Source organism: Hemicordylus capensis, chromosome 5, assembly GCF_027244095.1.
Source record: "Hemicordylus capensis ecotype Gifberg chromosome 5, rHemCap1.1.pri, whole genome shotgun sequence".
NCBI classification, from domain to species: Eukaryota; Metazoa; Chordata; class Lepidosauria; order Squamata; family Cordylidae; genus Hemicordylus; species Hemicordylus capensis.
Window position 1 is genome coordinate 189,637,911 of NC_069661.1, and position 26,348 is coordinate 189,664,258.

At 42.9% G+C, this 26,348-nt stretch overlaps 1 protein-coding gene across 1 annotated transcript; it reads right to left on the minus strand.

Moving 5' to 3' along the window:
• On the minus strand, positions 1 to 26,348 carry TSPAN8 (tetraspanin 8). Its single transcript, XM_053256809.1, has 8 exons — positions 26,285 to 26,348; positions 23,249 to 23,311; positions 20,139 to 20,267; positions 17,728 to 17,802; positions 17,540 to 17,647; positions 11,360 to 11,485; positions 4,462 to 4,545; positions 1 to 357 (listed from the first exon to the last, which is right to left on the minus strand). The coding sequence occupies exons 2-8, from the start codon at positions 23,291 to 23,293 to the stop codon at positions 304 to 306; spliced, it is 621 nt and encodes a 206-aa protein (XP_053112784.1). The 5' UTR covers positions 23,294 to 23,311; positions 26,285 to 26,348; the 3' UTR covers positions 1 to 303.

Consider the following 26,348-nt stretch of genomic DNA (forward strand, 5'->3'; position numbering starts at 1 on the left):
TGGCAAGACAAATGTTTCATTTTGTTGAGATATAATCTTCAGAGGGCAAAAAGTGACTAGAGTATAAGCAAAGGTATATATTGCTATTATTTTAAAAACTCCAGCTACAGATCATTAACTTCCCTAATTTTAAGCAGATTTTTATTTCACAACTCATGAAGCCTCTTTATCCATCAGTGCTTTGGCTGTTATCACCACAACTGCTTTTGGCATTTATTTCAGGGTGCCAAACCAAACATCAATCTCTCAACCTACAAAGGTTTCTGATTTGGCTGTTGTCATATTTCTGACACTTCTGTGGTTTCATTTTCTCTGGATTTGGCAATAAAGGCTCATTGAAAACACCAGACCAAGAACCTGGAAAAGAAAGATGTTTATGGTATTATTTGGCAGCATCAGCTATCCCCCGCATACAGTTGATGCACAGCAAGAACATTGTGTTTGCAAACGTCTTGGATTTACATACAGATGAAATCTGCTATGCTGCGGACTGTTTCCAAAGTAATTTTTGGAAGTATGACTCTAGAATAGTGGGATTTTAATTAAACCCATATATAGCACACTATGGGAAACTTAATTTTATTCTAAAAGATGGATTGCTTTAAGGAGTGAAGACATCTCCTTCTATGGGGTTCTTTATTGCTGCTATATTCAGCGATGAAGTCAAGGTGGTTGGGTGAAAATCAAATTTCTCTTAAGTTTTTTTCATACATCTCTGTCAAAGATAGGATTGTCTCAGACTGAAATACTTCTGTTCAGCAGAAATGAATCCTGAAGGTATTCCAAGTCCTTAGAAAACAATAAGTTCAGCTGAACCTTTGTCTAACCATTATGTTGCTGTGGATTTAAGTGTTCAATCCTTGCTATTTTCAGCTGACTAGTAATCTGACCAACCTAGAAATAGTTGGCTAAGATCGGAACAGGGTGTTCAGTGGAACAAATTAGAAATAATTTTTAAAGATACCACGAATACATCAAGAGATAATGGGGTTGTGGGGGGAAGGCTCTGAAAGAGTATGGGGGGGGAATACCTTCTTCTCAATAGCCCTGTTCAGATATGGCATTGTACATATGCACAGGTGTCTGCATAACTCCATCGCATAAGCCCTCTTCAGACAGGCAAAAATGGGGAGCTGTACTCATGTAGTGTCTCAACAGCCAGCAAGCTGTGCCAAGAAGCCTCACACGACTGCATTCTCCATGCTTATAGCATTTGTCTAATGGGGCAAATGCTGTGAGTGAGATGGCAGGCATTTACATGATCAGAAGGCTGGGGTGCTCCAGCTTATTGATTATGGAAACTGCCACCATCATGCTTACAGCATTTGCCTCCCCAGGCCAACACCAGAGAGCATCATGGGGATGCTTCTCAATGGGACTGAACTTCCAGATCCAGACACTGTACATAGTCATGTGCACAAATCCGCTTTGCCCAGCAGTTCGAATCCAAAGCAGACTGGGCATGTTCAGTTTTGTCCCCCTTGAATGGGGGGCCTGGCTTGGCTCAAATTCGAGCCAGTTTTGGCCCAGTTCGAGGGTGGCAGGGGCTGTAGAAATAGTCTAAAATAAAGAATGACTGACTGCTGCCACTGGCTATGTGGCCTTGCGGGCCTGGGGTGCTGTAGCTGCTGCAGCACTGGTGGCGGCAAGTCATTCTTTATTTTAGACTATTTTATGCCCCCACTACTCTCGTAACAGATCAAAACTGGCCCGAGAGGGTTGGTTCAACCTTCGACCAAACTGAGTCCAGTTCAATTCGAGGTCAAACATCCAAACTGGCCTGGTTCAAGTGTGAACCAGTTCGATATCGAATTGGTTTGCACATCCCTAAACTGAACATGAGTACAGCACCCATTTTTTGGCATGTCTGAGGAGCACTATATTTTCACACTACTACTACCACCACCACCACTACTATACTGAACCATTTTCCAGCAAAAAAGTTCTCAATATGGTTTACATCAGGGCTACTCAACTTCGGCCCTCCTGCAGATGTTATTTATTTATCATTTATTTATTTCTTACATTTCTACACCACCCCATACAAAATGGTCCCTGAGCAGTTTTGGACTACAACTCATGGGCGATAGCTGGGGTGGGCTTGAATAGGGTCAGTGGCTCTCCCCTACTTAATATAAAGAGAATCATCATTTTGAAAGGTGCCTCTTTGATAAGTTAGTGGGCTAACACAGTCTTTCTTAAGGGAATACAACCGTACCTATATATCACTAGGAACGGTAACATCCCTGAGGAAGGCACAGTGAGCTGAGGGAAGGGGTGATAGTCGGGGAAAACCCTTTGCAAATCACATGACGGTGCTGCAATTGTTTGGATGTCAGCTACTGTGGCACCAGTGCTGTGCTAGTTGGGATGTCAGCCAGAGTTTCTTTGTGTAGATTTCTGTTCCTTATGAAAACTATTCAAAAAGCATGATTTTGCAAAATGGATTTTTAAAAAAACCCAACACCCATGCTTCCCTTTCATTTGTTTTTGTTTGTTTGTTTTTAAATTTAGATTCAAGTCTGATGTGGATGAAAGGTTAGATCAGGGTCAGTTTTAATTGTGAGCTGATTCACCACCCTGGTAATGAAATTGATGGCCAGTCTTCCAGTTCCTCATTTCACAACCTGCAAATTTCCCACATCATTAGTTATCACATAATGATCACACAATTGGTTGTTGGATCATTTACTCAACATTTGTTATTCTTTCCTATTAACAGACTTTTACAACCTCTTCCAGCTTCATATGAAGTTTATTAATAGTAATGGTACAGCTGTTCACAGCAGTGTTTAAGTCCCGACAAAGGTGTGTGTGTGGGGGGGGGAACTGCTGTCAGTTCTATACTTGTAAAGGACATCATTTGCGGGGAAGGCTAAGAGTGGATATTAATGGACAACCATTGTATGGTGGTCAGTTTAAATGGCTCTACGTGGCTGCAGTCTGAGTGGCAAGCTGGAGCCATGTACACTTGGATGGAAATCTGGAGCCATGTGCCACGTGAAGGAGGCCAGCATTACTACACCATTGTGGTGAAAGCTGGCATTTGCACTTGGCTGAAGCCATGGTTACACCTGCACAAGATGTGACCCACCAGGACAAACACAGACCACTAGTCACATATCATGGCATCCAAAGTGGACTGGAAATCCTTCTGTCTCTGCAATTCCACGCAAGCTGCAAAAATAGGAGAATTGTGTAGCACCCAGGATGCTGCAATGCATGGCTGTAGGGCTGTATTCAGCATGGAAGATCACAGCTGTGGTGGCCCACTCCAGAGGCATATCTTATCATGGCAAAAAGGGCCATGATGTGGGGCAATTTTAAAGGGCCAACCAAACAGGTCACCTGACTGTATTCAAGGATGAAGGCGTGAGCTTTCTTGTGTGAGGTAAGAAGGGCAATATCACAGATCCTTTGTGATGGACATAATGTATGTATAAAGAGAGCAAATTGATCAAAGTAAAATTGAGTTGTTCTTTCAAGAGCTGAGCTTCAAAATTAAAGAAACTCTCTAAACTAGGGTCAACCAGCTCTTGCAAAAACATGAGGTTATTCACACAAATAGCTCATGCTGGGCATGCTGGAATTTCTGGGGGAGAGCTAAGCCCACTCTCCCCGCTAACTCTCCCGAGGCGGGTCTCCTTGATTATGAGACCCGCATCCATGACTATCATAAGAAAAGCCCTGCTGGATCAGGCCCAAGGCACATCTAATCCAGCATCCTGTTTCACACAGTGGTCCACCAGATGCCGCTGGAAGCCTACAGGCAGGAGTTGGGGGCATGCCCTCCCTCCTGCTCTTATTCCCCTGCAACCGGTACTCAGAGGCACCCTGCCTTTGAGGCTGGAGGTGGCCTATAGCCCTCCGACTAGTAGCCAATGATAGACCTCTCCTCCATGAAGTTATCCAAACCCCTCTTAAAGCCATCCAGATTTGTTGGCTGTCACCACATCTTGTGGCAGAGAATTCCAGAAGTTGATTATGCATTGTGTGAAAAAGTTCCTCCGTTTGCTGGTCCTAAATTTCCTGGCAATCAATGTCATCCCATGATAGACCTCTATCATGTCTCCCCGCAGTCATCTTCTTTTCTGAACTAAATAGCCCCAGGTGCTGTAGCCTTGCCTCATAAGAAAGGTGCTCTAGGTGTACTATCCATAGTTTAATTTAACAGTCTCCTTTTTCCTATAAGGAAACAATAAGGAAGGCACTTCAGGGCACAGCATAGTGCATTAGCCAGGAAGCAGTTCTGCCTCTCCAAGCAGTGTGGCATGCGGTACAGTTGCACACAAGGTATGTGCGCATCTCTTGCTTCCTTTGGCAGCTCCCTGTATGGCAGCCACTATTTCTTAGCAGAATGTAACCTACAAAGGATAAAACTAACTGGATTTCCATCCTGATAGCCTGAACTCCTGGAGGAAATGAGATACAAACATAAAAAATCTTATAGTTTATATGTACCTCTATAAGCGCCAATCCAAATGCTACCCCCATAACAATGATCAGATTGTTCTTTACGAATTCAATTAGGACTTGGCTACATGGCTGAAAGATAAGAAAGACAGAAAAGGGAAACATTACCACAAATAATATATTTGTTAGTAATTCATAAGCATATCATAAGAACACTGAATGGAAATGAGCTATATTAATGGAATCCCCAAGCATGTAACACATATGGACCATTCCGGTGTGGGCGCAGTGGGGAAATACTTGACTAACAAGCAGAAGGTTGCCGGTTCGAATCCCCACTGGTATGTTTCTATGGGAAACCCATACTCATAGTTTCCCAGACTATGGGAAGCACATATACCAGGCAGCAGCTGAAAGACATCATCTCATACTGCACAGGAGGAGGCAATGGTAGACCCCTCCTGTGTTCTACCAAAAGAAAACCACAGGGCTCTGTGTGCGCTAGGAGTCAAAATATTCTGACTTGATGGCACACTTTACCTTTACCAAAATAATCTCTGGCATATTCCCTCTCCATTTTTTTTGCCGACATGGTGAATATTCACAGGCTGCTAGCAATGCATCAGCACAGGACAAAGGTTGAAGTACATATCTGTGTTTTATTCTGGAATTTCATACTTGTCTTTTGTTATCACATAGAATGCTACAGTGATAGTTTACATGAGCATTGCCAAATGCAATATTATGGAAATCATAGTTGTCTTGCTAGAAGTAAAACATCCAGTGTATCCCAAGGTGGGCACTGTATATGTAGGTGGGAGCCATCAATCATAACCAAATGTGTTATATGTTTTGGCTTCTAGCTAGTTAAATGAAATGAATAAATAACTAAATAGGGCCGCCAAAAAAGTGACAAAAACCTATTTGTGTTGGGGAAAATACAATAGAGCAAGCCTATGTCTGTATGTCATCTGCCCCAATACTATGAATATGCAAACAATGCTTTGTTCAGTAACCTCATCGAGACCTGGCAGTAGAAGGGAAAAACAAGAACAACAACAACAAAACACCCCTTCCATGACGACTCACGCACTGATCCACCCTGCCCATTGAAAACAAACTTCCTTGTACTATAGGCTTTAGCCTGGTTTTCTAGGAGTGGGTTCAGTCAGAATATTGCCTCTTTATAGAGGGAGGGAGCATCTTGTCTTTTTTGATGAGGTGCTGTTTTCCACAGGATGTGTCTGGGAGGCATGTTAATGGGCAGGAGGATCGACCAATTGAGGTTGTCCTTGGCAGAGGGTGATATGGCGGTGGGAGGCAAACATGCCAGGTAAAGAGAAGGCAGGTGGACTATATCAAAGCCATCACACCTTTTGGTCTTTCACTCATTCAAAGGGACCCTAGTAGCCTCTCAGCAGCCCACCTTGCCTGAAACATGTGCTATTAAATGCTAGGACTATTTTTAAAAAACCTAGAACTTTGGCCATCCAAGTGGTTATGAGCATACACCTGGAATGCATTATGGAGAACTAGTTGGATGAGGGGGAGGATTTAAATCTTTCCCAACTGTGTCTACGAGGTTTCCAGGTGATGCATCAGCCAAGGCAGGGGAGATGGGGTTGCCCTAGTCCACTAGTCAACTGGGAGACCGTCTCCTCACCAGATGCATTGTCCACCATTCTGATCATTTTGAGTGTTGCATGTGGTGTTGGGATCATGAGACAGAGTTGGAATTCTGTTAGTGTACTGCCCAGCTGCCTAACAGTCTCCCTGTCCAAGCAACTTGAGGTGGTCTCAAATTTGGCGTTGAGGACCCTGAGGCTGTTAGTCTTGGGGGACTTTAACATCCATGCCAAGGCTGGACATTCTTTGGTTCAGCTAGGGACTTCATGTTCTCCATGACAACCATGGGCTTGTCTCCAATCATACCTGGTCCCACACATGTGGCAGGTCATACACTTGATTTGGTTTGGGGGTCATTGGTGGACAGTGGTGTTCCATGGATTATTCAGGAGGCTTTAACCCGCATCGGGAGTCATGTTTTTTTTACACATGAGTAGGACATCCTACCACCAAGTAGTCCCATTGGTTACAGCTGATCATCGACTGCTGATCAGACTCAGGAATACAGCTGTGCTGCAGCTCCAGCACAAACAAGGTCCTCTAATGGTTGCCAGCTTAGCAGTCATTCTGCTCTTCTGTCATGTGGCTTTGTCATCAAATCTTAAATACTTGTGATGTATTTTTATATTTCATTTTTCACAGTTATATCCTGCTCTTCTTCCAAGGAGCTCAGAGCAGTGTACATGGTTATTTTCATCCTCACAACAACCCTGTGAGGTAGGTTAGGTTGAGAGAGATGTGACTGGTTCAGAGTCACCGAATGAGTTTCATGGTTGAATGGGGATTCAAACTCGGATCTTCCCGGCCTTAGTCCAACACTCTAATTGCTACACTATGCTTGCTCAAATGTACTCAAATCATCACAACTACATCCTGGCACAGAAATAGGAGGGCCCCAAATGTACTGCCCACAGTCCCTGCAGTGCCTCATTATTGGCATGAAGCATGCCAGCTAGGACTAGCAACCCAAGATACCCTTTCAGTTCTGCTAGGTCAATTTGCTTCCACTGGAACATAGGAAGCTGCTGCCTACTGCCCACTGCCTATTAAGATTATCTGGAGAGGTTCGACTGAGTGTGCCGCCAACTCGTTTGGTGGCCTCTCAGGAATGGGACTTCTCCGTTGCTGCCCCTGGACTTTGGAATGCGCTCCGTGTTGAAATAAGAGCCTCCCCATCTCTGGCAACTATTAAAAAGGCACTGAAGAGACCTTTATTCACCCAGGCTTTTAATTAGATGCATGGTTTTAATTTTTTTTAATACTGGGTTTTAAATGTTTTTCAGTGTTTTAAATGATTTTAATTGTTAATTGATTTTATGTTTTAAATAACTTTCATTGTAAACTGCCCAGAGACACAAGTTTTGGGTGGTATAGAACTATTATAAACAAACAAACAAACAAGTAAGTAAGTAAATACAGTGGTCCCTCGACTTACGAAGCACTCGACATCCGAAGATTTCGACATACGAACGACAAAAAATACCGGAAGTCGTTGCCGGTTTAGATGCGGCTTCCTCGACCTACGAATTTTTAGATGCGGTTTCCTCGACTTACGAGTGTTTCCGGACCTCCGTGGGTGCACTTTTCGACTTACGAAAATTCTGACCTACGAACGTGCGTTCGGATCGGATTATCTTCGTAAGTCGAGGGACCACTGTAAGTAAATACTGAGCCAGACGATTGGTCCATCTAGAGCAGCATTGCCTACTCAGAGTGGCAGTGGCTCTCCAGCACTTCAAGCAGTATTTGGATTCCTCCCTCAGGGTTCACGAAGGTCCTCTTTAGGTCTTAGATTGCAGGGGAGGGAGTTGCTCCACCCACTGCCTCCTCCTGCTAGACTAAACTTATCTTGACCTGGCCTCTGACTGGGGGACCCAACCCACTCAGCACTGTGCTGTGGATGAGTGATAGACTCGTTGTAGCCCACATATTGCCATTGCTGCTTGTTGTCTAACCCATTCTCTTGGTACCTTCACTGGCAGGTGGGTGAGGCATGAACTGTTCACCCCTGCTAACTAGGCAAAAAGGCACCTTTTTAACGTGGCGATTCTCTTTATTGAGCAGAGGGAGAATAACTGGCCCTAGCCACCTCCAGCACAGTACTTCCAGTGACCATTGCTGGTGTCTATCTTATGTTTCTTTTTAGATTGTGAGCCCTTTGGGGACGGGGAGCCATTATTTATTTATTTATTTAGTAAACTGCTTTGGAAACTTTTGTTGAAAAGCGATATATAAATATTTGTTGTTGTTGTTGTTGTTTAGTGCCACACATCCCACTTCTACATCTTCTTGCTTTCTCCACCTGGAACCAAGCTCCAGCACCACCCCACTTCTGACCTGTATCCCAGGAGAAGAAACGGGGAAAGACCAGAGATGTACTGTGGATGGTTGATCCACTGATGCCAGGCTTACTAAATCTGGCATGTTGTGGTGGTTGCTGCTGTTGTGATCCTCTTGGCTTTGTTCTGCTGGCATAAATCCCTGCTTCTGAGAGGCCAGGTGCTTTGAAATCCTTTACTTGTTCCAAACACTAGGCCAGACATTGTGGGAGGGGCTAGTTTCATTTGCCCTAACTCAGGAGCACAGAACTATGCAAGGCCTCAAATTAGTTTTGAGATGCTATCATCATCAGGTGAAACAAAACTGAAGTTTCCAGAGAGAAACAGGGTGTTCTTCCCCATACCAAATGGCTTAACATGGGAATGGAATAGAAATCATCCCACCATAGGGTTCCATTAATTTCTGGGGTGGTTTTTCTCCCAATTGACCTATAATGGGAATGGGATAAAAACACCACCCCCACCGTGGAAAGCCCCTTCATTTTGGGGTGGTTTCCTACCCTGTGCCATATTTTTATTAATAACATAAATATCATAACTGGTGAGGGGCCATACTTCTAGATATATCATGTGCCAGAATCCAGGTAAGAGTTTGACAACAAGATGTACACCTTGCGGGGGGGCAGCTCGGATGGTTCACCCTCGGAGGCTTATGGATCCTAATGGATTCCTGATAACTCTAGGGGGTTTTCCTGCTGAAAGAGCAGATGATCCTGTGGATGCCCTGGTTTCCTTCTGGCAGGAGGAGATGAGTCATGCAATTGACATGATTGTGCCTAAGCATCCTCTCCCAACCTGCCGAGCCCAAGCAGCCCCCTGATATGTAGGAGAGTTGCAGGTGATGAAACAGGCTGGTAGATGACTTGAGTGGAAAACTTGGAATGAATATGACCGAACACAGGCTAGAGCCAATATTAAAGCCTACTCTGTGGAGGTGATGGCAGTGAAGAAATCTTACTTCTCTGCCACCATTGCATCTCCTAATGTCATCCAGTAGAGCTTTTCCAAGTAGTTCAGGGGGCTACTTGGTGAGGGCCCCAAAGAACATCAAACTGAACCATCATCAGCCCTCTGTGACCAATTTGATATACATTTTGCAGATAAAATTGCTTATATCTGTGCTCATTTGGATGTTAAGATTTTTGCAGAACGAGAACTGAATTTGGCTGATGCACCATCCCTTCCTATTAGGTTGGATCCCTTTCAGACTGTGCTGCCTGAGGAAGTGGACAGGCTGCTCAGAAGTCTGAGACCTACAACATGTGCTCAACCCTTGTTCTTCATAAATGGGTGAAGGCAGCCAGAGAGGGGCAGGGTCCATGGGTGGCAAGGGTGGTACACACTCCCTGAATTGGGGGTGCTGCTATCCATACTTTTAAAAGGCTGTAATTAGACCCTCCCTGAAAAAGTCCTCTTTGGACCCAACCATCTTAAACAACTTTCGTCCAGTTTCTAACCTGCCATTTCTGAGCAAGGTATTGGAGTTTGTGGTGGCATCCCAGCACCAGGCAGTCCTAGGTGAAACTGATTACTTGGATCCTTTCAAGTCTGGCTTCTGGCCTTGATATGGGACAGAAACTGCCTTGGTTGCCCTGGGGGAGTGTGACCCCATTGATTCTCCTAGATCTCTCAGCAGCTTTTGATACCATATGCCATGGTATCCTTTTGGGCTGCCTCTCTAGGTTGGGACTTGGACACCATGATACAGTGGCTCCAGTCCTACCTTGGGGGCCATACCCAGAAGGTGGTGCTGTGGTAGTGCTGTTCCACTTCTTGGTCTTTGGCCTATGGGGTGCCACAAGGTTCTATTTTGTCTCCCATGCTGTTTAGCATCTACATGAAACCACTGGGAGAGGTCATCCATAGGTATGGGTTATGGTGTCATCAGTATGCTGGTGATACCCAGATCTACCTATCATTTAAGTCAGCTAATATCAAGGAGGCAGTGGATGTCCTGAACTGTTGACTGCAGGTTGTTCTGGATTAGATGGGGGCAAACTGACTGAAAATTATTCCATGTAAGACAGAAGTGATCTGAGTCGGTAAAACTGATCTTCCAAGTGGTGAGGTAATCTGGTCTTGGATGAGGTCATGCTCCCCCTGAAAGACCAAATTCATCACTTGGGCTTGCTTCTGGACCAGATGCTGATCTTGGAGTCTCAGGTAGCGGTGGTATGCAGGAGTGCTTTTTACCAGCTACAGCTGGCATGCCAGCTGCAACCCTTCTTAGAGAACTCATACCTAACTTCAGTCACTCATGCACTAGTAACATCCAGACTGGGTTACAGAAATGTGCTTTATGTGGTGCTGCCCTTGAAGATGGTTCAAAAGCTTCAGCTGGTCCAGAATGCTGCTGCAAAGATGCTCATGGGCACTAGTCACTTCTCTAAGTATTACACCCATCCTGCGGCAGCTTCACTGGCTGCCAGTGTGATTCTGGGCTAGATGAAAAGTGCTGGTTTTAACTCTAAAGCCCTACACATCTTGGGACCAGGGTATTTGTCGGACTACATTCACCCCTATGAACCTGCCAGGGCCCTACACACATCATTTCTATTGTATAGAAATACAGTAAATAAATAAATAATTTCGAGTGCTGCTCATGGCCCCACCATTGACTGAGATTCAGTTGGCAGGGTCAGGGCCTTTTGGGTTGTCTCTGGAATGCTCTCTCATAAATGTTTTGCCATGCTCTCTCCCTTAGGGTTTTTTTTTAAAAGAGCTGAAAACCTACTTGTTCAGAGAGGCTTTTTAATGCGTTTTACTATAGCATGGTAGGTTTTTAATTTTAATTGGGTTTGTTTTTATTGTTTTTATTCTTCTCTGTGTTTTACTTGTTTGATTGCATTAAATTTTATATTACTTTTACTGCTTTACTCTTGTGAGCTGCCCCTAGCAGTACTGTACTGGAAGGGTGGGATATAAACATTTTAAATTAAATAAATAAATAGCCCTTCTATGGAAAATATCATTCTTCTTACCGTTATATAGATTGAATTTTTACAGACATCTGTCGACTTGTCACTGTCAGCACACGCACAGCCATTGTATTTGCCTTTGTTTGTTCCCCAGTCTTTTTCTCCATTGATCAAGCCACAACATCTGTTCTGCAAGGCAGGAGAAAATTTAAAAAAGAGATAATAAGAACTTACTGACAAGATAAGTGCTGAATTTGCTAACACTGCAAAGGATTCAACAGAATTTTTAAAAAACAAAGGTGCATACAGAAAGGGGGAAACTATAAACATCAGGAATAACAGTATTTAAGATGAATGACATTATTCTTCACACTGTTATGATGCTGTTCATATCAAGGAAAATCAGTTGGGGATAAAAACTAAATACAACATAGAAAAATTAATTATCAAGAAAACCAACTGCCTTGAAATACAAACTACTCCTTTGTAAAGACATGCAAGATCAAAGAGAACATCAAACCTAAAGTCTGTCTGTTTTGGAATTCTGGCCCCATTTTACTGAAAGGGCCAAATTCCTAGGAGAAGGAGGAAGGAGAGAAACAGGGCTGGCCCACCCATTATGCAAACTAGGTGGTTGCCTAGGGTGTGAAGCAGGCAGGAGGACTGGAGGCCTGGGTCACATGTGTCACCCATGACCCGTGCAAGCGTCCATCCTCATGGGCATACATGCATCTGCCATTGTTGGAACACATGAGTGACTGAATGGGTGTTCCCCATTCCAGGTTTCCCCCCATCTGGTCTTGTGGTAGCAAGCATGACTTGTCCCCAGAGCTAAGCAGGGTCTGCCCTGGTTGCATCTGAATGGGAGACTTGATGTGTAAGCACTGCAAGATATTCCCCTCGGGGATGAAGCAGCTCTGGGAAGAGCAGAAGGTTTCAATTCCCCTTCCTGGCTTCTCCAAATAGGGCTGAGAGAGATGCCTGCCTGCAACCTTGGAGAAGCCACTGCCCGTCTGTGAAGACAATAGCTAGAGAGCTAGAGAGACCAATGGTCTGACTCAATATATGGCAGTTTCCTATGTTCCTATGTTTATTGCAATGAGATTACAACAATGCATAAACATGATTGAGGACAGTAATAATATAGGTAACTAAAAAAGAAAGGGGAGGAGAGAAAAAAGAAAAATCCCTCAAACATAACTTAAACATAACACGATACAACCAACGGAGGATGCGAGGGGGGACAAAAACACCTTCTTCTAATTAATTAATTAAAATTGGACCAAATAGCTGGAAATTCTTCTTCGTTACCCGTCGGGAAAAACTAAATCGTTCAAATGTTGACAATGAACACATGTCAGTTATCCAAAGTTGCAGCTGAGGAGTAAATTTGTCCTTCCAGTGCTGTATTATAATACTTTTGGCAACCCCAGCATGAAGAATCCACAATTCTTGATGTAATGCTAAATTCCATATGCTGGGGATGTACACCAACAAATGAATATCCTTGACAGGCAATGATAGGAGCAATATCATGTTAACAATCTTATGAATTTCAAGCCCAAATGGCACAATAACCAGACAGGACCAAACAATATGCATAAGTGTGCCCTCATTAAGATTACACCTCCAACATCTAGCAGTCTGCAGCCATCCCTTATTAAACATTTTCTGAGGTGTCCAATAAACATGGAATAAAGGTTTCTGCTGTATTAGCTGCATTTTGAGATCTATAGAGGCATGTTTCACTGCCTTCAAAGCAACCTTCCATTGATTTAATAAGATAGGGTATTCAAGACCATTGTTCTAAAGATATTGGAGATATTCAATATCAGTTTTACTAATATATTTAAGCTTAAGCTTCTGATAGAGCAATGGTTATAGGCTTAGGTGCATCCAATAGATGTTCCAGGTATAATAATAGAAATGGAGTTTGAGATAGGGATGTGCAAACAGGTTCAGGGATGTGCAAACAGGTTTGGTTTGTGGGTTTGGTTTGTGGGTTCCATGGTTTGAGGGTAGAACCACCACCACCCCAGTTCTGTCCAGACCAGACCAAACCTCCCCCAAAGTTCAGGGGTTCACGGACTGAAAATTGTTTTTTTAAAATATTTTTACCTTCTACTCCCCTCAGAGGAGTTCCTGGAGGTGGGGAGGGGGGTCCACGGAGGTTTACCCTCCCACACCGGCCTTCTAAATCCCCCCCACCCCTTCAGGTGCTCTTTGGCCAATTTTTGGCTGTCACCCGGTGGCCTGGAGGCCATGTTGGGGGCTGAGCACCTGTGCACATGGCCTCTGCATGGCCCAGGCCACACATAGGCCTTGTGTGCAGGCACCCAGCCACCAACATGGCTGCCAGGACACCGAGTGAAGGCCGAAAACCCACCAAAGAGCGCCCGAACGGGGCGAGGGGGTGAACGAAGAATGCCCGAATGGGATGAGGGGGTGATTTAGAAGGTTAGATTTAGAATTTAGATTTAGAGGGGGTGATTTATATGGGGAGGGGAGGGGAGGAGAACCTCTGTGGACCCCCCACCCCCACCTCCAGGAACTCCCCCAAGGGGAGTAGAGCATAATTTTTTAAAAAAAATTGGTCTGCAACCACCACCACCCTGAACCTGAACCACATGGGGAGGGGTCGAGGAGGTGCCTGACCAAACCAGGTCAGCCAGTTTTGTGCACACCCCTAGTTTCAGAAGCTGCAATCACATCAGGACCAAAGGGCTATGATAGTAAATGTATTAACTGAATAAACTGCCAGCTAGCATTTAAGGTAGATTAAACTCATCTCTAAAGTATCAATAGATTTAAAAACAGCTTCAGAAGAGATCAATTGATCTAGTGTAATGATATAGTGGGAGGCCCAGTTAGACCAATAAAAAGATTTACGAGCAAGCAGGGAATCTCCCACAATGTAAGCTTTCCATGCTGGAAAGGAGCAAAACCATGTCTAGAACCCAAAGTTCCACTAGTACCAATGGCTACTAGTCTGGTGGCTGTAGGCCACCTCCAGCCTCAGAGGCACTATGCTTCTCAATACCAGTTGCAGGGGAGCAATGGCAGGAAATGAGGCATGCCCTCACCTCTTTCCTTAGGACTCCCCAGAGGCATCTGGTGGACCACTATGTGAAACACGATGCTGGACTAGATAGGCCCTGGGCCTGATCCAGGGCTGTTCTTATATATGCCTTGCGGCTTTAAACACTTGTAATGACCTAGATCCATAAACAAATGATGAACTAAGAACCTGCCAAGATTTCAGTGGGGTCAAATAATAACTTTCAAGCTTTGTCTGAGGCATGACCGAAACCTGAGACTCATTGTTCCACCTTAAGATAGAAGATAGAATAAATGCCCAATGATAAGACTAAAAATGCGTGAAATTTAATCTGCCTTCTTCAGTAGGTAGTTGAAGTTTACAAAGTGAAAATTTGGTTGTGTGTCCGTGCCATAAGAAGTCATTGATTAATTTATAAACTTGCTCAAAATATGATGAAAGTATAAGAATGTGTATGAGCCTTGGCATTAGAGTAATCTTAACCACATTTATTTTGCCCCAGATACTCAACAGAATTGTAGGCCATTGATCTAAGTCATTTTTCATTTGAACCAAAATTTTGAAAAAATTTAAATTCACTAATTGAGTGAATTTCCTAGAAAATTGCAATTCCTAAAAGACTATAGACAAAAGACTATAGACACCACTTAAAACCCCAAACCCTACAATCATCAGGAAAATCTGATTCCAGGTGCCCGACCTCTGCCCCTGCACCTTTAACCTTTGCCCCAACACCCCATAGGATCCATAGGAAGGGTTAAAAATGTGCTTACCCATTTCATCATCTGCTTACCCATTTATTTTGTGGGTGCACCCATCATACCCTACCACAGGGTATTTATTTTTTGTGCACCCATCATACCCTACCAAAGAACCCATTTTGATGTCTCTAGAAGTGATCTATGGGGAACAATGGGGTGTTTCAAATTTCCCCATTGTTCCCTATGGCCCAAACACTCAAAATGTTTTGCATTTGTTTCATTGAAACAGTTTTGATGTTTTTATGAAAACAGTTTTTCATTGTCGCTATTTTGATGAAACATTTTGGCCATCTGCATTTTGTTCTGAGCTCGAAACAAAATGCAAAATCCATTTCATGCACATCCCTAGTTAAAAGCAATCATTTGCTAAGTGGTGTGTCTCTTATATTACATTTTATTTATTTATGTACTGTATTTATTTATATCTATATAAACCACTTTGGGAACTTTTGTTGAAAAGCAGTATATAAATATTTGTCATATTGGTATTCAAATATAATTAACTTAGTCACGGCAGAAATAAATGTATTAAGTGGCTTTTTCTGATTTATTGACATGGATGTTCTTAGGCAATGGTTTTACTTTATAAAATACATAAAGCAGAAGGTATGGAGACTGAAGTGAGCTCTCACAGAGTCCAGTAAAGTTTTCATCTTACAAACATTTAGATTTTATTCTGATATCTAAATAATGCTCTTCGTTTTAACTTTAGTGGACTTTGGTGTGTCAGTATTGTAGCTTCTGAATAGATACAGATACAGAGCCCTTGGGGACAGGGATCCATTTTATTTACTGTATTTGTTTCTCTTTGTAAACCGCCCTGAGCCATTTTTGGAAGGGCGGTATAGAAATCAAATGAATGAATAAATGAAATTCCAAGTTTTTACTGCAAGTCCATTGTGCTGTTTGTCCACTGTGCCATGAAGTCGCAGGAAAAAAAATGTCAGCTAGCACTGGCACAAAGTGTATATATTGTTATTGTTTCCCTAAAGCGATAGTTTAAGAAAATATGAGAATAAGTTCAGACCTTCATCTTCATATGTTTCTTGGACAGAAAGGCATTCGTTTCAATACAAGATGGAATTGAGATGTTTCAGGCACTACATAAACAAGAAGTTGAACAGTTATCCCCAGCGTAAGCTAAAGCAGATGTTTGGCATGAGCTCTTGCAGAGCCTGTGTTTGTTTCAAGCTATCTGAGCAGGTGCTTATTAGTTTTGCAGTTTCTTTAAGGTTCTTACGAACACCTACTTATGCTTTCCTAGTTAGACTGTTTTAAGGACAGGGCTTTTTAAAAGGGAAATTTAGAATGTATGGTAGGTAGTACACAGTAGCACACAACAGTACACAATAGTACACAATTATTGTGTACTACTAATAATAATTAATAATAATAATAATAATTATTATTATTATTATTTATTATTATTATTATTATTCACATTTTACATCCCGCTCTTCCTCCAAGGAGCCCAAAGCGGTGTACTACATACTTAAGTTTCTCCTCACAACAACGCTGTGAAGTTGTTTGGCGGAGGGAGAAGTGACTGGCCCAGTCACCCCACAAGTATCATGGATGAATGCAGATTTGTACTCGGGTCTCCCCAAACTTAGTCCAGCACTCTAAACACTGCACCACACTGGCCCCACCAATATGTCCCACCAATGTGTACATACAAATTTAGAATATATGGTGAACACAAGTGTAATTCATACACATAGCATATGCTTCTGTAACACACACTTGTGTATTTTCCTTGTCTGTGCACACATACTTTGTGACCAAGAGTCACATTCCATAACAATGCCTATATAGAGTAGAAGCAAAAGCCTCAGAACCAGGAATTTGACAGCACTATTGCAGGACATATGTTCTATTCAAGCTTTGTATAAGAAGTAACATGTACATCAACAAAACTTTATTTGGAAAAACTAAGAACAAGAGGGGGAAATAGCAGATTTTTACTTCATTTTGTACCTTCACCTTGTACCTCCTTAATACATAGACACTACATCAGATCCTGGAACAACCAGGAAGTCATCCCTAAGAAATTGTAATCCTTCTACTGCATATTCCACAAACAAGAGGATAATGTGTCTTAGGCATGTGGAGAGTTTTGCTCACTGCTGATTTGACTTGTCTTTCCCTGTTAGGACATAAGCAACTGCATTCGGGAAAGTCAGGCAACTGAGGCATACAGCCAGTACCAACTCACTGCCTTCTGCTGCTATAGCCAAGAAGCAACTAGCTCCTCCCCCTGCTGTCTCTGACATGGATACCAATGCCAGTCTCTGACATGGATACCAGCCCCACTTCTCCCACTGGCAATTTGTGTTAAGGTGAGTATTTTCAAATAGTTATTCATGTTGACCTCTTGAAACAGGATGGAATACAAATATTATGCAAAGGGTAAACTTGATTTACCTTTATTTCAAATTGGCGAAAATTTTCCTGAAATTGTTGGAACTCGCTTGTTGTACTTTGCAACAATCTAATATCATCAGTGAGGGTCTTGTTAAGGGTTTCTTCAATCTGGAAAGGAACACAGTAAAATCAGCACATTTGATGAAATATTCATGGAATTATGTGAAAGGGGCTGAAGAATATAGTACCTGAGGTTTATACACTGCTCCCAAAATGCCTGCTACAATCTGAAGAATCAGGATCAATAGTAGTCCAATGAAAAACTGACAAGGAAACAAACAGGAGAAAAAATTAATAGAGCAGAGGGGGGAAAGATGATCACTAAATTAATAGGATAAGCCTGTTGTTTTTAGGACTAGAATGCAAATTCACATCTCTGCAAGGGGCAGAGATCACAACTGCATAATGGAGAAATTTTGGAATATGCAAACTCTTATGCAGGGCAAGAAAAGCAAAATCTGTTGAAATGTGTTTCTACACTATGAAGAGTAGCCTGTCCCTTTTTGCATCTGATCACCCTAGTTAGAGCTACCTAAGCAAGATTACTATTTCCCAGCTCAGAAATATAAATGGTGGTGACTTGGAATGCTTGCCTCAGACATGAAGAGAATATTGAAGCCCCTAAAATTCTTCTCTAACTCACATTTCAATTTGAGCTACAGAAGATATCAAATCTTCCTTCCACCCACCTGCTCATCTCCCACCTACCCAATTACTTTGCTTGGTGGCAGTGGCAGGATGCAGGAAGAGATCTAGATATGTCTCTCCCATTGGCTCCTTGCATACAACTACAGCTAGAAGCAGTGAGAAATCGACATTTTTCAGCACCACTCTTGTCTGGTTTGCAGGCATACCTGTGTGCCAGACTTTGTGGCGGGTGGGGTGAAAACAGTCTCCCTAACATACTCCATTCCACTGCTGCTAGAATAACAAGCTAGATAAGTGGTAGGCAGGCAGGCAAATGGGGTAGAGGGGATGCATGGAATTTAAAGGTTCAGGGGGAGATTGGGGAGGGATCTGAGCAGTTTTACTCTCAATGACACAATCTGGGACATGATGGGGTCCCAACTGGGTTCAGCATAAATCAAGTTATTTTCAGAATGTTGAGAAAAATAATTCATTTACTTGACCAGAGGAGTTCTCCCACCACTAGTTAAAGTTTTGACAAAGGGTCATCCCCCCAAAAAAAATCAGTTTTGTGAAGGGAAATCAACACTTTCTCTGAATGCCATGATTTTAAATAGGGTGAAGCCCTTCATGAGAGAATAGGAAGAGCTTCCTTCTGAAAAACTGGTGAACAATTTATTGCTCTGCAGCCTTAGATGTTACCCTGTCGAAGTTCAGCAGTTTTGTCCAGAATTTAGCCTTTGCTTGCCTCTGATTTGGGACTGTCAGTTGCTCCATCTGGTAAGATATTTTGGTCTTGATTTATCTGCTTGCATTTGACTGTGGGCCTACCAAGACCTTGCATTCTCTAGCACTGTACTGGTATGTCTAGATTCTGCAGGCATTTGTCTCCTTTTGTGAGGGCTTGGGTTTTGCAGAGCAGCACCAAATCAGGCCTGGTGCTTCCTATAAGTAAGGATTAGAACATTCTGTGTATATAACATTCATTGACAGAGTGAATCAAGTGCCCCATTTCCTCACTCTTAGCCACTCTTGATGCACAAAGAGCCAAAGTGCATGAGGAATTACAAAGCCATGCTCAGTGCAAACCCTTTCCTGCTGAAGGAAACATTACATGAAAGCAGGGAGATGTTTGTAGCATTCCTGGCTATATATCCAACCTTAGAAAGATACAAAACTGCCTCATAGCAAGTCAGAACATGATCCATCTAACATGATACCATCTGCATTGACAGCAAGCGGTTCTTTGGGCTTTCGTATGGTGGTCTTTTTCTGCCTTTTCTGGAAATGCCAAGGATTGGACATGGGACCTTCAGTATGTAAAGCATGTGCATTGCCACTGAGCTGTAGCTCCTCCCTTCAATCTTGCATTTGATCTTACTTCACAATATTATGGATGAGCCTGGAGGCTTTATTATTTAGAGTGTGCAATAATAGTGACCTATTGCATATCAGATCAGCTGATCAGTCTGTCTGGAGGAAGTGACACGTTTCTTCTAAGAGAAGGGAGCATGCCATTTCTAGAGTAAAACTATGAACTATAAAAAAGCTATTATAATGCTGGATATAGACATTCCTTCAAAGCAACTCCTTTGTCAATAGCAAAAGGCATCCCTATAATGATAACTTCCAGAGGGGTAGTCATAATAGTAGTGACTCAAGTGGTTGTGTAGAGGAAAGCGATTCAGTAAGGAACAGAAACCCAGAGCAGCAGCAATTTTCTTATTGTTTCAAGAATTGTGCTGTTCAAGTAAGCTCAGGTTCCTTTGTTGTACCGTTCAGTCTCATGTTTTCAAGATTTATCAAAGTTAACAACAGTAAATATTACAATTCCTGACAAATGCTTTCAGTCTTTTCAAAAATTACAGATAAAAATCTCAACAAAAAGAATGCCCCAAATCACAAGCAACCCAAGTTTCACTACCCTGGTTTGGAAGGTTTAGTGTTAACATTTTCAGTATGGAAACTCTACCAGAAGAAGCATGCATTGGCTTTCCTTCATGGCACCACAGCAACCCAGAAAACCAAGCACCATTATGATGGAGCCCACAGCGATGAGGACGTCAATACCAGCATACAAGCTGTTGTCTAAATGAAATTCCTGTGAAAACAGAGACAAAGACAGACAAATAAAACTGAGACAAGGTCATTCTCTTTTAAAACTATCTGAAAAGTAAACTAGCAACCAGCCACTAGTCTGCTGTGGATGGGATCAGTAATGAGAGCTTTAGCACCAGTGCTAGATCACAACCCGTGGCATTGTATTTGAGACTAAGCACAGTCTTGTCAACATCAAAGGCCTGCTTGTATGATGTATGCATGGATAGAGGAGTGCAAGATCATGTCTGCTGGCCCTGGCCTGATATCCACACATTCAGTGGAAGGACTGAAATGAGCCTATGTGCATATGACTGTATGTGGGACCCTGCCTTTTTCAGGGTTCCCACTTGCACAGAAAGTTGATTGATTGATTGATTGATTGATTGATTGATTGATTGATTGAGTGCTGTCAAGTTGGTGTCAACTCTTAACAACCACATAGATAGATTATCTCCAGGATGATCTGTCTTCAACTTGGCCTTTAAGGTCTCTCAGTGGTGCATTCATTGCTGTTGTAATTGAGTCCATCCACCTTGCTGCTGGTCATCCTCTTCTTCTCCCTACCTGCATATATATATGCAGTTTCACACCCAAACATGTGAAGATTGTGGGGGTGAAACAGAGCCAGCAGGTTCTTATCCTGCCCATCTACAGATATGCTGCTAATCATGCTCTCCATCTGGCCATCCTAAAAGATATGGATGGACAGGGCTCAGCTGGAGCTGGAACTGTGTACCTCCAAGATTCCTACTGCATATTCATATTTAGGCAGCCTTTGAACATAATGTGGAACTGCAGGTCCAGTGGACCCATAGTTCGACACACACGCTCCCCTGCTCTCCCATTCACATTCAGACATACTAGAGAGCGGCCTCTAGTATGCACACACTGCAGCCAGTGTGACTGCAGAAAAGTGGGGGAGCTAGCTGTGCAGGCTTCCTTCTTTCATGAAGGATAGCCCACATGGCCAATAGCAGCCAGAGCAAAGGAGGAGCTTCCTCCCTCAGCTCCAGTTGAAGAAAAGGTTAACTGCGGTGCCTTCATTCGGATGTAATGCTGGCACTGCTGAAACAGAGGTACAGGCAGTGAAACCTTGTGCAGACTGAAGGTACAATTCTCTGTTCGGGGAGGGAAACCATGGGTCCAATTTTTGCTTAAACTGTGATTATCCACATTCAGACATGCAGTTTACGAAACTGGAGGTGAAGAGACCACTGGTTTTGTGTTGTGTGTGAATGTGGCCATTGTCTTCATCAGTCAGTCAGTCATCCTTTATTGCGGTCATAGACCAATACTTAGTAAAACATACATACTTACAAAAAACTCAGCATCATTGTCTTCATATGAAACCTTAAATGGAAATCAGATTGTATCTTGTCCCTGATCACAAGTGTGAAATACCTTCAACACACTTTCAAATCAATTTAAGTGTGTGCCTGGATTATTTAAGCATTAATTAAAGCTGCAGTCCTGTGCACACTTGGGGGCAGGGGCGTATCTAGGGGTAGGGCAGGCAGGGCATGTGCCCCAGGCGCCACTTGAAGGGGGGCGCCATTTTGTAAAATTATTTTTTTTAAAAAAAATGGCTGCCAAAAACAAAATGGCCACCGTGCATGCTCAAATGGCCTCTGTGAGGCTCTAGGTCATGCCAGGCTTTGCAGAGGCCATTTGAGCATGCGTGGTGGCCATTTTGTTTTCAGTGGCCTTTTTAAAAAAAAGATTATTTTTAAAAACGGCCACTGCACATGTTCAAATGGTCCCTGCGAGACCCTAGAGGCCAGTGGGGGGAGGGGGAATCTTTGCAAAAAAAACCCAGCCTTTAGGAAGCCCCCCAAAGGGGCTACGGGTAAAAATAATAATAATAATAATATAATATAAGACACTGTACACATATTCAGATTGGCACTATGTACAGAGAATCAGGGCTTGTGAATACTGAGCTGACGCTTATGAGCTAGGATTGTATTCATTTGCTCTTACTTTGCTTCTTGTGATAAGTGAGTTAAATGTGATGTCTTGCTAATATGGCTATTAATGGTGAGTTTGTCTTTGAATCAGTGTGAAACCCTTAATATTAAGGCCCACTGGGAGTTTCTTGCTCTCTTTCTCTCATTTTAACTGTCTTTCTGGAAGACTAGAATATATTCCAAGCAGTGACACAGTTTACTCTGCATATCCTTTAATTATTTACAGAGTATCTGGGAAAAGTCAAATTCTCCATTGATTTTTAAAACTTATGTAATGGTGATGCTACAATACATAGTAGAGAATTAGACAGGCACTTCTGTTTAGTTTTCCAAGTACATCTCCACATAGTATTTGGGTATTTCATGAGCCCCCACATATTGAAATTTGTAGTTTTTCAGCATTTTTTGGTCTGGCTAAGTCCACTGCTAAATAGTTTTTGAAATATTAAAAGATTAACGAGCTTGACTTGTATTTTTCAGCTGATATTATGGTAAAGTTATCTGAAAGATGGGTGTCAGATGCTTGGACAGGGGGCGCAATTTCAGTGTTTGCCCTAGGCGCTATTTCCCCTAGATACGCCTCTGCTTGGGGGGAAAGCCCCACTTAACAGAATGATATTTACTTTCAGTAAACATATATAGGACTGTGCCTATATTCTTTATCATGTGATAATATGATATTATTCCCTTCTCCTGGCTACTGCCTTTCCTAAATCAGTTTCATTTTAGAAAAATTAAAAATATGTTTAAAAAAACCAAAACAAGCAAACTTGTACAGCACATTGTAGGCTGACTAGCTGGGGAATATGCTTGGGAATGTGATAATTGCTATTGCCCTTGCGCTTTGATCCTGATAGAAAAATAAATTATGATTTCTAAAATTAAACTACAAAAGTCTTTTTCCTGGAAACAAAGCTAACCTCAGGGAGGTATGTGTGCATGTGTGTGTGAGCCAAGTGTATATTTTGAGAGTTGTAACGTTGAGGGGTGAATAATGTGGATAAAACACACTTACATCCTTAGCATTTTCGCTTACACGGAGCCATATGGAGATCCCCATAATAATGCAGCCACACACCTAGACAAGAAAAGAAATGAATCAGCTTTCCTATTGAACTCTAAAAACAATGCAAAACAAATCATATACAACAGTTGCCTGCAGGTTTATTAAAATCATTTGTCTGGCTTCATAAACTTGCACACAGTTAACTTCATACTACAGATGATTACTGACCAAGGAATGTCATGCCAAATATAACATTTCCCTCCCTCTCCATGCACCCATTGCTTCCAGTCTGTCACGCCCCAACTGCCTTATGATTACTGTTAAAGGAATGCCTTCATTTCAATGATGATTATTTGAATCCACTGCTGGTTTACATTAATGTGAAGCAGCAAAGTGCAATAGAACATATCAGACATACAAATATGGTCATTTTCATCCAATGACTGCAACAGGGTGCCTTTTTAGGCAGCATTGCAGCTGTAGAAGCTACTACACTGTGTGGTGAGCAGCAACTTGTTTGGGTCCGCATTGCCCATGCAGCAGGGCAAGCTGGTAGACTTCCAAGGAACTCCACATGAGGCATCACTACTCATGACTATGCTAAACTGGCACAGTCCCTGATTCAAATCTTGCCTCAGCCATAAACAAGAAGTGTTGAGTTGAGGCAAGCCACCATGGGCGTGTGTGCTCTCTCATGCACGTGCTCTCTCATGCCCCCTCATCTGTTGCCCTGCATTTGCAATATGATAATAATGACAACCTACTCCGTAGCTTTGTTATAAGGATTGTATATATAGTTAGATATGAACTAAGTGCAGAAAGGAGGGGCTTGAATGGGCACCTGCTATAGCTGCCAGTTGGCTGAGTGTGTGCTCTGCTGCTCCTTTCTCCCCCAGGGACTACCTTAATTAAGCAAGGCTCTGCCCAGAGGCTGGGTGCAGGGAAGAAGTGCTTGAATGGTAACCGCCTACAGCTGCCAGTTGGCTGAGTGTGTGCTCTGCTTCTCCCAGGTCCTACCTTATTTAAGCAAGGCGCCACAAGTGCAAGCCTTGGGAGCAAGCCAAAGGCTAGAGCACAAGGGCTCTTGTCCTTGTGGATCTCAGCCTGAGGCAATCAGCTGTAGGGATGTGCACAAAACAAGATTTCCTGGTTTGGTTCGAGTCTGAATTGGGCTCAAACCAAACTGGGCATGTTCGGTTTGGGCACCCCAAATGAGGGGCCTGGCTCAGTTCTAATTCAAGCTGATTTGGGCCTAGTCCAAGGCTTTGGGGCTGTTGCTGGTGGCCATGGGGGTCTCTAGTGGTTCCTCTCCCCTGCCAGCTTCCCCTGGGCATTTTGATCCATTTGTGTGGGCCATTTGTGACCTGGCCATGCGAATGGCCTGGGCACATTCACAATGGTCTCCAAAATGGCCACTGTCACACCAGAAAGGCCCAGGATGGCCCCCAAATGGGCCAAAATGGCACTTAGAAGACAGGGGGAGGCCAGTGGGAAAAAGGGAACTGCTGGAGACCGTCCCATGGCTGCTACAGTACCCCCCGAGGCTGCCAAACCCAGCAGTCAGGTAATAGATTTTTTTTTAATGGTAGAATCCCCCTGAACTGGCCCTGAGCCAGCCAAGGGGATTCAGCTCAAGGGTCCAATTCAGCTCAAGGGCAAACCCTTGGCCAGATTGGTTTGATATCAAATTGGCTTGAGGTTGAACTGGTGCACACATCCTTAATCAGCCAAGGTAAGATGACCTTGAATGTTTTCAGAAGATTATTCAGTCATCCAGACCTTTCACCTGTCTTGATATGTATGGATAAACGAGACACTTAGGCATAGCAGCAGCAAGAATACCAGAGGACTAGATCAGGTTAATAGTATCTTGCATCTGGACTGACTGCTTAAGCAACACAAATACTCTGGGGTTAAAATATGTTATTGTTCAAAGTTTTAATCGTGTTCTTAATACTGATCTCTGGTTGTTCCTTTTTTGATTTAGACCTTTTATCAAAAAGATAAGGATTTAGATTCTCAGTTTTAATTTTTATTCTGTTGTGTTTCTAATTTTAATATGTGGGAAAGAGGCCTTGCCCAACATCTGATCCAACTATTGAAAATAAATAACTTTGACCACCAAATATCAGCATCAAAGACAGTATCAGCCTACTCAATTCCAACAGCAAATAGATTTCAACCTCTAGAAGATGAAGCTTAGTAGGAGGATGAGCAGGAGGCTATTAGACCTGTACCATCAAAAGCAAATGCCCCCTCCCATACAAGCAACTTTTCAGGGACTCCTCCTAGCTGGTCTTGTGGCATCAAGCATGAATTGTCCCATTTGCTAAGCAGGGTCTTCCCTGACTGCTTTTGAATGGAAAGCTACATGTGAGCACCGTAAGATATTCCTTTTAGGGGGTGGGGCCTTTCTGGGAAGAGCACCTGCCTGCTTGCATGCAGAAGGTTCCAAGTTCCCTCCCCAGCATCTCCAAGATAGGGCTGAGAGAGACTCCTGCCTGCAACCTCAGAGAAGCTGCTTCCAGTCTGTGTAGACAATACTGAGCTAGATGGACCAACGGTTGGACTCCGTATACGGCAACTTCTTATGTTTCTATGTTCCTAACTAGAACTTCTGGCTGAGCAAAGATCACTTGTTGCTTGAATAATGCAGCATATTGGCTCACAGATAAATGAGGCTGTAAAGATTCGGAACCACCTAGACTTCTTAGTCATTTGCCACAAACCAGCCTTTGATAAATAAACCAACCATGCTCCTTCACCTCCAGGTTGGCCAGGTGGCACACGCACCCTTTCACAATCAAGATCTGATTATGACTATGACAATGATAATAATAATAATAAACAACTTTATTTGTTATTTGCCCCATAACAAATTGTTCCCTGGGTGGCTCACAACACAGCATTAAAACGTTGAGTAAAAATACATAAAGCACATGAAATCACAACACATTTTAAAAATACAAAATACAGTACAGTTGGGGGGAAGGAAGAGAGACAGCCTGGGCTGGGCACTGACTGGTGTGTTTCCCTCTGCCCTACCTTCTCCAGGTGTGTACCATCACTAGGGCTGTTGCTGTTGCTGCTGCTATAAGGAGCAGGCTGG

What these genes read in the sequence shown, in the direction of transcription:
- TSPAN8 (XM_053256809.1), bottom strand. Translation starts at nt 23,293, where the DNA reads ATGGGGATCTCCATATGGCTCCGTGTAAGCGAAAATGCTAAGGAT. An exon ending in AAAATTCAATCTATATAACG is followed by an intron (nt 4,546 to 11,359) that starts GTAAGAAGAATG and finishes CTTATCTTTCAG; the next exon opens with CCATGTAGCCAAGTCCTAAT. An exon ending in TTGGATTGGCGCTTATAGAG is followed by an intron (nt 358 to 4,461) that starts GTACATATAAAC and finishes TTTCTTTTCCAG; the next exon opens with GTTCTTGGTCTGGTGTTTTC.